The 12326-nt window shown below is 44.6% G+C and overlaps 1 protein-coding gene across 1 annotated transcript in view; it reads left to right on the top strand.

The window, feature by feature from the left end:
• Positions 1-2571: 2571 nt before the first annotated feature.
• LOC125451686 (chondroitin sulfate glucuronyltransferase) overlaps positions 2572-12326 on the top strand; it is a 33230-nt gene continuing 23475 nt past the window's right edge. The window contains exons 1-2 of the mRNA XM_048529164.2: positions 2572-4451; positions 7210-7771. Of these exons, the coding sequence (XP_048385121.1) occupies positions 4174-4451; positions 7210-7771 (840 nt within the window). The 5' untranslated portion in view covers positions 2572-4173. The remainder of the gene's footprint in view (positions 4452-7209; positions 7772-12326) is intronic.

Genomic DNA, 12326 nt, shown 5'->3' with positions numbered 1-12326 from the left:
TTGCAGTTCCTATTATCTCTGATTAAAAAATTGTCTATCTCAACCTTGAATATACTTGTCCAGGCCTTCTTGCTTATAAATATACACGGCTTCAGCATTAAGAGTTGAACATTGAACTGACTGTTGTGCAATAATCAACAAAGTTGGCCAAGCAAGACTTTTTCTTTCCAAAACAGATAGTTTAATTTGGTCGGCATCTATGAGTTTGATCAAAGGGTCTATTTGCATGCTGCATGATTCTATGAGTGAACATCACCCTACTTCACATCCCTATAATGGAGGGAAGATCACTGTTGAAGCATCCAAAGATGCTTAGGCCAAGAATACTATGCTGAGGAACCCTGACAAAGATGTCCTGGAGCTGAGGTTGTTGACCTCAATAGTTACAAGCATTTTCCTTTGTGTTGGGAATGCTTATGGTCATTGATGATTTTCCCTAATTCCCACTGACTCCAATTTTGCTAGGTATCTTTGATGCCAAACTTGGGTTTTAACGCCCAGACAGTCACTCTTTCCTCACCTCTGGAATTCAGATCTTTTCATTGTTTGGACCAAGGCTGTAGTGGAGAAGAGGGGTCACTGGATCCAAAACGTGGACTCTGCTATCTTTCCACAGATGCAGCCAGACCTGCTGAGCTCTTTCTATTTTTATCACTTCATCCCAATAATGAGTTGAGTGAAGCTTTTCTGAACAACTTCAAAAGCTCAGTCCATTTCTTTGATGTTTTTCTTTCTCTTTTGCTGTTGTTTTTCTTCTTACCTCCCATCCTTGGCCATGTCCTGGGTGAAACCCAGAGCAGATTCCTGGCCTTGAGATGAAGCCCGACACAGTCTGTGCTGGAAGGACTGTCATTCTGAACTCATTTCTCTATCTTTCTAATTTATTGCTGGACTTTCTTTTCATTTTTCTAACCCCCCCCACCAAGAATTTGTACTTAAGATTCTGTACCTAGGTACCTTGGAACCTAAGACAGTGCCATAAGTAGCTACTTATAAACTTTTCACTGTACTTGTGTGAGTACAAGTGACAATAAAGCTAATTCTAATTCTAAAGCCATTGCAGCCAAAAAGATTTTGAGACCATGCGGTTATGAGAAGGCTGCAGAGACGGCACTAGAGTTTGACACAGCGACAGATGGGGCCAGAGTGCGATACAGGCATTGGTGAGGCAATTTTAATTTTTGTATTTTTTTGGCAAGGTCCATTCACCTACTGACGCTAGGCTCATACCAATTCTATCTTGTCTTGCTGCTTAGACCAGACATAAGACCAGGATACTTGTCACGGCTGTTGGCAGATCTCACTCAAACAGGGAGGATACCCTTCAGTCAGTGCATCTCAACACTAAGTTAAAGCAGCCTCAACTACTGGCCTGCTCAGGATGATCAGACTGTGCTCTTTTCATAAGGGTAAGGAACTGAATCATGGGCATTATCATAACCCGAAGGCAGCACACGATCACTTAATAAAATGTGAGGCTGGATGAACACAGCAGGCCCAGCAGCATCCCAGGAGCACAAAAGCTGACGTTTCCGGCCTAGACCTTTCATCACTTGACACTTTTTTCCCTACTGTGCCCATTTTCCTCCTGGATTGAGAGAAGAAGCTTGTAAGGGAGACGAAAGTGGTTGGCTATTATTCTTGGTGGTGGTAGGGAGGTATCCAGAGCGAATGAGTAGGCAGTGCAGGGGGCATGAAGGGTTCGTGTTGTCGGGGGTTGGGTGGGTGACAGTGAATCAGGGAAAATGTTGCAGGCATTAGTGACAGTGATAGAGTGTGAGCCTTGGTGGGTACAGTAGCACAGATAAATCGAGTGTGAAGGAGCAGAAAAGACGGTGGTGCCTACCTTGGTGGAGTGAAGAAAATCATTGACTGTTGTGCACTGCTGCCTATTCCTGCCAACGCCTGACAACTTGGACTAGTGTGGTCGTAGTTTTTAACGGCATGGTAACAGGCCCTTTGGCCCACCATTTCCAAACCGATCATCAGACATCCACCAATTTTAATCCTTTTGTTTTAAGCAGATGGCCTGTAGTCTGGTGTGCTGTAAGCGCTCCGCTAAACCTGGTCTGCTGTCGTGGCTTCCCTCCTGATCTAGGAGGATCTATAGGACGCTGGCCACAAAGCAGAGTGCTGACAATCCTCTCATGGATCCCCTTACATCATCAGAACCGTGCAGGGCAGCTCGGAGCTGGCAGTTGTTGTGAAGGTGCACGATGGCCTAAGAGAGAGAGAAATGGAGTAGGGGTTGCCGGTGAGCTCCGGCATGACAGCTGTTGTGGTAAGACAGGGACATGTCTTGACTCATGCAACGGGTTCGGGTCAAGATAGGAGCATCAAGAGCACAGTCCGAAGCACTCCACACAACTCAGACTCGACCGTAAACAGCGGGCGGCCTGTACTCGGTGGGGGGGGGGGGAGGCTGCCGTTAACTCTCCCCTTCTTTCCGTCCCGCGCTTCCTCGCCGCACGCGGAGCCGCGACCGTTGACGCACACGCGCAGAGGGGCAGCGAGCGCCGGCTCGGCGCACGCGCAATTTAACGCCTCAACACCCCCACCCCCACCCCCCCCCAAAAAAAACCGAAACCCAACGACAACGGCGGCCTTCGAGGGAAGTGAGGGGCTGGCCTAGGTTCCCGAGAAGGACAGACCGAGGCCGCGGAAAGGTGGGCTGGGAGGCGCTTACACTCCCGAGGCCCGTGGTCCGCCTGGAAAGACAGACTCGACGCCGAGACCACCCTCGCAGGTAGTGGGAGAACAGAAGAGGCCTGCTCGTCCGGCCGTCTCCCTGAACCCGGACGGACCGCAAAGCAGCTGGCTGCCGGCGGGGGGGGGGCGGAGTGTGAACTTGCAGTTGGCAGGAGAGTTGCAGAGCCGTCCTCCCTCCAGCTCCATTTACTGGGAGCAGCATTGGAAACCCGGAGTGAAACAGGAGGCGGAGAGAGATGGACTGTCGAGCTTGTCCTGGGCAAATCGCTCGAGTCCGGGCCGGAGGTGCCTACAGCCTGGCGCAGTGAGACTTCTCCATGTAAAACTTCTGATCAAACACTGTCTGTGATACACACTCAGTCACAACACCGCCTTTAAAGAAGATTCAAACTCTGGTTCAGTCTTAACTTGACAGCCTCTGGGCTCTGATTCTGGCATTTCTCTGAGAAATTCTGTTCCTAAGTGGGAGGAACATCTTGCAAATATTTAAACAAGGAGGAACTAACTCACCTGTCCCTACGATTTGATTGTCATTTGCTTTCTTGTCAATATAAGGGAGTAAGGGATTGAAGATGATATTAATCCTGCCTGCCAGGTTGCCCAAATTACCCTGCCATCTAACAGTAACCCATTGGCCAGTGCATCCATTGGATCCAGCAATAGAAACCAGAATTTAAAGCTATCAGAAAGCTCTCAAACTTTTTCTCAAGAATAGCACGTTCACTGTGTTGAACACCTAGTAGAATCTTTTCATAGTATAAAACAAAGAATTGCGGATACTGGAGATCTGAAAACCTGTTTTAATTTTTCCATACACTGGGCCATTCCCATTTAGAGGAGCTATTGTCCTCCTCAGCCCAAGGGCAACAGAAGTTTGGAGAGTGTGGGAAAATGTTCTGTATCAATTTAAAAGATGTGGAAAACATAATTGCAGTAATGTTTTAACAAGTTTGTGACAACTGTGACCAAAGCCACCTCGCATCAGGGTGTAGCATGTGTGAAAAGTTGAAATTATTTTGATCCTTCACTGCCATTATTTATTACACATGCTAATAGAGTTTACAGCAGATAGTTTGAATTAAGTTTATTAATGTAAAATGTCAGTTTATGTGTCGCTACATGTGATGTGATCAGTATTAGTGATTTATTGATCAGGTTTTGATTTCTGTTTATGTTGTCGCAGACATGAATTGAATCTCCCTGTGAGGCTGACTTCATGCCCTTTGGGTGTCGCTATGATATGCTTTCTTGTAATTAGGGATTTCTTTTAGAAGCTAACTTCAAAGATAGTCAGAGCTCCTGGCTTAGACTTACCACTCCATGCCTCGCTTTTGTTTGTATCTGTTTTATACCCGTTTATGTCTGAGATGAAGCAAGTCAATTTTAAATTATTTACCTAAGAGAATACCTGTGTGCGTAGGTCTCTCTCTCATTCTTTACTAGTTTTCCAACCCATTCCAAACAATGCGCTTTACTTCTCTGCTTCTCTTCTTTCGGCCTGCTCTTCCGCTTATTTTGGGGCTATCCTTGGGCTGCAGCCTGAGCTTGCTGCGAGTCTCCTGGATTCAGGGAGATGGGCAAGAGTCGTGTATGGATGCTGGGGATAGCAGAGGGCTGCCCCACGATACCAGTCACCTGGAGCCTAGATTGGAAAATGGAGAATTCAGTGACAACAAGGAGTATGAACCCAGGATTGTCCCTTATTACAGAGATCCCAACAAGCCACACAAGAAAGTGCTCAGGTAAGAATTTAGGATGAAAGGTAATGCATGTTAGCAGTGTTTAAAAGCAAATGTACGCACATCTGGAATGTTTGATTTTTGTTCTGCAAAGTCAAGATTTGTTTTTACATTTTACATTTTAATTATTCTGTTCTGTTTTACTCTTGCTGGAAGGGTACTGACCAGTTATGTAACAGATGCCCAATGTGAAAACCCTACCCCGGCAATAATAGTTTCACCTTACTTGTTCTCAAAATCCCTAAAGATGTTGAATACCTCTGTCAAATCTTCTCTGCATAACTTAAACGATGCCCAAATGCCCATGTGTAAACTTTAATTGTGCATGTTGGAAAAATATTTATCTCCGGGGGGCAAGATAACAAAGTGTGGAGCTGGATGAACACAGCAGGCCAAGCAGCATCTTAGGCATACAAAAGCTGACATTTCGGGCCTAGACCCTTCATCAGAAAAGCTTTTGTGCTCCTGAGATGCTGCTTGGCCTGCTGTGTTCATCCAGCTCCACACTTTATCTTGGATTCTCCAGCACCTGCAGTTCCCATTATCTCTAACTGCAGGGGGCATCATAGTTATGTTTTGATTCTGTTTTTGCTTGATGTTCCTCCAGAGTCTCTCATGTTCTGGGAGATGTGGGTTCAAATCCCACTGTGGCAAATGATAAAATTTGCATTCAGTAAAAGTCTAGAACAAAAAGCTGTTCTAATAATGACCATTTAACCACTATAACAATCAATGAAGAAAAATAGCCTCCCCTAAAGGGGATTAATGAGCCAATCTTCTGCCCCTACCTGATCAGCTGACATGTGACTCCAGACCCACAGCAATGTGGTTGACTCAGATGCCCTCAGAAATAATGTAACAAGCCATTCAGTTCAAGCGCAATATGGGTTGGGCTGTAACTGCTAGCCCAGCTGACATCTACATTCCATGAAGGAATTAAAATTAGATTAATTGAAGACAACTGTCGTTTTGCAGCACCTACCATCAGCTGTGGCTTACTGTTACCATCTGCTCCTGTAACTCAAGTTTTTGGGGTCAAGGTTTTGTTCAGTGCTGTTGTTGGGAGAGCCCATCTTTTGGATGCGTCATTAAATCAGATTTCTGCCCGTCCCCTCATTTGCGTAAGTGATACTGCAAGGAAGAGGTTATTGTGAAGAGGAGCAGAGTTCTCCCTGGCCATGATTATCCTGGAACCAACACTCAATATGCTTAATTTGTTTGGTATCTCATTACTATTGATGGAGCTTGCTGTGTGTAGGTTGACTGCTACCCCTCCTACCAGTGTGCTGTTGTTGTCATCTACAGTTATTTATTCAACCCAGGTGAGCAGCACCAGAACTTACCTATTCTGAAGAAGAGTCGTATGAGGTTTGAAACATTCACTCCCTTTCTCTCTCCACAGTTGCTGCTAGCCCTGAGTTTCTCCAGCATCATGTTTTATTTCAGAATCTACATTAGCGATTCTGGCAGAGGGAGATATAGGAAGCTGCCATTCCTGATTGAAGTGCCTGCTGGCTAGGAAATGGTGAGATGGGCATGGATGTTGTCAGCATCAAGTCTGGGATCATGCTCAGACATTGATGCCAAATGATGAAAGCTAGGCATTTTGTAAAAATATCACTAGGCTAAAATACTAGAGTGCAGAAAGCAAAAGAAGGAATTATATTTCTTTGCTGCCTTTCGCAAGTCCAAAATTGGAGAATCTCAGGCTATTCATGTCTGTGCTGGCTCTTTGAATGCTATTCAGTTAATTCCATTTGTTTACAGCCTTTCTGTTGAGTATTTATACAATTGGCTCCTGAACATTATTGCAGCTACTTCCACCACACTTTCTGACAATGATTTGAAATGCACTACAACTCGGGAGTTAGGAGATACCTGTTTCTCATTTGTTGCCAATCTGAATGAAGGTACTGATTCCCCTGCCCTGGCGATAAGTTTCTCCTTACTTACTCTCCCAAAATCCATGAAAATGTTGAATACCTCTGTCAAATCTTCTGTGCATGAGGGAGATCGATTGCAGATTTTAAACATTCTTTTATAGGATGTGGGCATCCTGACAAGGTCAGCATTTATCTGTCCATCTCCACTTGCTCCCCATTACTGAAATACCTCTTCTAGCACCATTTTGGTCGATCCCCTCTACACCCTTTCTCTAAAGCCCTGGCATCATCCTCATTGGGGACACTGCTTCAGGTGAGACTAAACTGTGGTTTGTGATAACTTCCTTGCTTTTGTTCTCACTGTCTCTAAAACCAAGGATTTTTAAAATTATCTTTTCAACTTGTTATATCCTGGCTAATGAATTGGTACTGAAATGTCAGCACTGTTAATACTGTTCTAATGCTAACGGCTGACATATAAGAAAAATTCCACAGGTATAAATAAGATAAAACACTACATCACCAGTTTCTTTAGTCATGCTGATTGCAAATTGAATTTTGCTAGAACACTAGGGAGAATTCCTCTGCCTGTCTTTAAAACTGTGCAGTAGCGTTATTTTAAAGTTCACCTCCATTTCTCAAAAGGAAGCAGAAGCAGGGTACGTGAATATTTTTAAGGCTGAGGTACATTCTCGACAAGTAAGGGAATGAAGGGTTATTGGGTAGGCAAGAAGGAATCTGATCAGATTTAATAGTGGAGCAGTTATGTAGGGTTGGGTGTTAGAAACAGGGGTTTCTAACTGGGGTGGTGCCTCCAGAGGAGGAGGGAGAGAAGTACGGGCACTGGTGATTAACATTGTATGCTTCTTTTCACTCAGGACACGTTACATTCATACTGAGCTGGGAATCAGAGATCGACTTTTTGTTGGTGTCCTGACATCTAAGGCTACCCTGAATACGTTGGCTGTCTCTGTTAATCGGACCGTGGGTCACCACTTCAACAGGCTGATTTACTTTACTGGCTTTCGCAATACCAAGATCCCACATGGGATGCAGATAGTCTCTCATGGAGATGACCGGCCAGTCTGGTTGATGTACCGGACCATCCAGTACATGTATGAGCATTTTGGCAATGAGTTTGATTGGTTCTACCTGGTGCAGGACAACACGTACACGGAGGCCGAACGTATCAAGTCGCTTGTTTCTCACCTGAGCATCAAAGACCTGTACCTGGGTCGGGCAGAGGAGTTCATTGGGGGTGACCTGGACTCCCGCTACTGTCACGGCGGCTATGGTTATGTGCTGTCGCGGAGTATCCTTATCAAGCTGCAGCAGTATTTGGACAGCTGTCGAAACGATATCCTGAGTGTTCGCCCCGATGAGTGGCTCGGTCGCTGCATCATAGATTTCATTGGCATTAGCTGTGTCGATAAACACAAGGTCAGTGGCTAGCCACTTTCTCTTCCTCTGATCTTTGCAGGATAGTCACAGCATCATCTTTATCCAGATAGTGATGAGACTGTGAAATTCTCTACTGTAGTGAGTGGTTTTGACAATAGTATAGATACAGTTAAGAATGTGAGCATTTGATTGGGAGAAATGTGGAGTGCCCTCTCACAAGGCAGGAGATGCTAGCCCAGTAATTACCCCTGCTATTAAAGGTGGTAAGAATAAGTGTTTCCCCCCCTCCATTTATCAGTCTGTTTTTAAAAAAAAATCTTAAATTAAAGGATAGATTTTGCCCAAGTAAGTATTATTTACCTTTTGGTGGAAATCCAGATCTTGAAAAATTGCCTTGTGGTATTATCTCTGAACTATTAATCCAGCAATGCAGGTAATGTTCTGGTTACTCATGTTCAAATCCTGCCGTAGTAGATAATAGAATTTGAAATCCATAAAAAATTTGAAGTTCAAAAATTAATGACCGTGAAACTGTTTTTCAATCAACGGGAAAAATCCATCAGGTTCATAGTGTCCTTTAGACAAGGTAACTGTCACCATTACTTGGTCTGCCTACATGCAGACCCACAGCAATTTTCCCTGGGCAGTTAGAGTTGGGTAATAAATAACCAGTGATGGCCATGTCCTATGAATGAATACAATATTGGGGAATTTATTAAAATTGAGAGTGGGGCAAGTTGATTTTATTTTTGTTGAAGAATGTTGTAGATCGGTTCTGCTGTTGTGGTGGACTTTGTCAAAATGTAAGTAGAACATTGGAACTGGTTCTCACTGCCCTCGAACTTGCAAGTAGAGGACACCCAATGAATTCAAAAAGAAATTGGATGGGGACCTGAGAGGAATAAATTGCAGGACCACAGGAAGTGAGCAGTCGAACCAACCTGCATTGTGGAGAACACACATGGTCACGAGTGGCCAAATGGTTTTTTTTAGCTGTGGTGATGTCTCTGACCTGAAAGGGCAAGCAGGTCCTTGTATTAACCAGATGATTATACCTCCAGTTGTGCAGCTGTCATCCCCAGCTGCTGCACTGGCCTTGTCAAGCTTGATTCTGTGCTCCAGTTTGCTTTCAGTTGGAAGCTATGTTGAACTTAGGTCTTTGCTTGTGGCTCCATCAGTTGTCTTTCCTTAGCTGGGAATGAGGCAAATCAGTACTTCGACCATCCCGTTTCAGGGGATTGCTGCATTGTCTGGTGATGGTGATTCAGTAGGAGAGTTCTGGATTTGATTTTGGGACTGCACCAGGTTGTTTGATCTTGGATGTAGCAGTCAAAGAGGGTGTTACAATTATTTTCAGTTTCTCAAGACTGTTTTATTTCTCTAACCTTTACATTTTAATTGCCAGTGCCCATGAGTACAGACTTTGAGTGAATGTGGGGCTGGGCTAGAATAATGGCCTATGGTACCACATTCATTCTTGGTTCAAAGGTGATCATTTGACTGAGCTGGCAGGATGCCGGGTCAGTTTATTGTAACCACAGAAAATGCCTGTGCCTTTGGGAAAGGAGAGTACTGAGAAGGCAATAAATCTAGGCAAGAAACAAGTAAGGCGCTGAAGGTTCATTACCAGCAAGTGGTTTTAACAGAAGGCACTAATTTGAATGTTTCCTTAGGTTCACAGCAAGAGACAGGAACTAACGAGTAGCAGATGATAATTTTTATGCAGGGTAGGGTCAGTCCTTGTAAGCCACTGAGCATGCTTCTCTGAATTTCGAGGAATATTTTAATGCAGAATGCTTGCTGGAAATTTAACCCCAGAAAACTGGAAAAGTGTCTTAATCAACGTTGGAAGTGATCACTGGATTATTATCAATGTTGTATGGTGTTGGGCTTCTTGAGTGTTGTTTGGAGCTGCACTGATCCAGTCAAGTGGAGATCATTCCAACACAGCCCTGACTTATGGACATTGCAGTATGGGGACACTGGAGGTCTGGAGGTACGAAGTGAGAGAGTGATGGTGAAAGAGATCCAGTGGCGATGACGTCTTCCTGAAAGAAGCACGCTCCTTCTTCCAGCGTGTCGTGACAGTTCACACAATTGAGAGACCTGGCCGCTTTCCTGTTCTCTGGTGTAGGCTTTCCCGTAGTGGGGAAACAGGGGAGGTGGTAGTATAGTATTATTGTCACTGGGCCAGTAATCCAGAAGCCTTGGTGAAAACCCTGGGAACATGGGTTCAAATTCCACCATGTCAGCAGGTGGAAACTAAATTCAATTCTAGAATCCATCTGCTTCACTAATTCCCTGTAAGAAAGGAAATCTGCTACAGGGGTGGCCAAATTCTTGACCAAAGAAACAAATATTAAAGGTTATAAGATGAGGACAGAATTCCAAAGAATAGAGTCCAGGTACTGAGGACCCACTGCCAATGGGGCAGGAAAGGAAGAGGGATACAAAACTCCAGCATCTGAGGAGCAGAAAGATTTGGAGGCAGTTGACGTGTTGTGGAATATAAGGCTGGGCTACTAAACGCAAGGAATAGAGGAGATGTGGCTGGGCCAAGGATCTAAATGCAGTCATTGAGCATAAGAGTAATGGATAAGAGACAAGTATGTGAACAAGGGAGTGACATGAATACAGATTGGAGGGTGAGGCATGAGGTATCAAAGTATCCTCCAAATAAAAACATAGCACTGTGATAGCTGGAAATCTGAAATAAAAATAGAAATGCTCAAGAAACATGTGGAGGGATAAACAGAGTTAACCTGTTGAGTCCAATGTGACTGAACAGTTTGAGCTGTTTGTAAGACCTGAAGGGAGCTGGCCTCCATTTTGCATGAAGAATATTGGGTAGATAGTCAGAATACTTGTAAAGTTTGGAATTTCTTGTCAACCTGCAAGAGTATTGCAAAATACTTTGCTACGAATAGCACCCTGATGAAATCTTCCTACTATGTTTACAAAGCAAGCAGTGCAAAATTATTTTTTCTGTATTCTTTTGGGGGATGTGGGCATTGCTGAAGAAGCCAACATTTATTATCCATTAATTACCGCTCAACTGAGTGAGTGGCTTGCTAAACTAATTCAAAAGACATCTAAGAGTCATGTGCATAAGGAGAGTCACTGCAGAGGGACGGTCACACTCTCAGGGTCAGTTGTTAAGGGAGCTTCCCATTTTCAAAGATTTTGTGATGGGACAGCACCGAACTGTCAGCACAAGGGAAGCGCCACACTGTCAGAGGATCTCTTTGGAGGGTCAATGCTGAGGGATAGTTGCATTATATAGAACATAGAACAGTACAGCACAGAACTGGCCCTTCAGCCCACGATGTTGTGCCGACGATTGATCCTCATGTATGCACCCTCAAATTTCTGTGACCATATGCATGTCCAGCAGTCTCTTAAATGTCCCCAATGACCTTGCTTCCACAACTACTGCTGGCAACGCATTCCATGCTCTCTCAACTCTCTGTGTAAAGAACCTGCCTCTGACATCCCCTCTATACTTTCCTCCAACCAGCTTAAAACTATGACCCCTTGTGTTAGCCTTTTCTGCCCTGGGAAATAGTCTCTGGCTATCAGCTCTATCTATGCCTCTCATTATCTTGTATACCTCAATTAGGTCTCCTCTCCTCCTCCTTTTCTCCAATGAAGAAAGTCCGAGCTCAGTCAACCTCTCTTCATAAGATAAGCATTCCAGTCCAGGCAGCATCCTGGGTAACCTCCTCTGAACCCTCTCCAAAGCATCCACATCTTTCCTATAATAGGGCGACCAGAACTGGACGCAGTATTCCAAGTGCGGTCTAACCAAAGTTTTGTAGAGCTGCAACAAGATCTCATGACTCTTAAACTCAATCCCCCTGCTAATGAAAGCCAAAACACCATATGCTTTCTTAACAACCCTGTCCACTTGGGTGGCCATTTTAAGGGATCTATGTATCTGCACACCAAGATCCCTCTGTTCCTCCACACTGCCACGAATCCTATCCTTAATCCTGTACTCAGCTTTCAAATTCGACCTTCCAAAATGCATCACCTCGCATTTATCCAGGTTGAACTCCATCTGCCACCTCTCAGCCCATCTCTGCATCCTGTCAATGTCCCGCTGCAGCCTACAACAGCCCTCTATACTGTCAACGACACCTCCAACCTTCGTGTCGTCTGCAAACTTGCTGACCCATCCTTCAATCCCCTCATCCAAATCATTAATAAAAATTACAAACCGTAGAGGCCCAAGGACAGAGCCCTGTGGAACACCACTCACCACTGACTTCCAGGCAGAATATTTTCCTTCTACTACCACTTGCTGTCTTCTGTTGGCCAGCCAATTCTGTATCCAGACAGCTAAGTTCCCCTGTATCCCATTCCTCCTGACCTTCTGAATGAGCCTACCATGGGGAACCTTATCAAATGCCTTACTGAAGTCCATATACACCACATCCACAGCTCGACCCTCATCAACTTTTCTAGTCACATCCTCAAAGAACTCTAAGGTTTGTGAGGCATGACCTGCCCCTCTCAAAGCCGTGTTGACTGCATTTAATCAAGCCATGCTCTTCCAGATGGTCATAAATTCTGTCCCTCAGAATCCTTTCTA

Source organism: Stegostoma tigrinum, chromosome 5, assembly GCF_030684315.1.
Source record: "Stegostoma tigrinum isolate sSteTig4 chromosome 5, sSteTig4.hap1, whole genome shotgun sequence".
Lineage (NCBI taxonomy): Eukaryota > Metazoa > Chordata > Chondrichthyes > Orectolobiformes > Stegostomatidae > Stegostoma > Stegostoma tigrinum.
The sequence above is the reverse complement of the archived record's forward strand: the minus strand, read 5'-3'. Positions and strand labels throughout refer to the sequence as shown.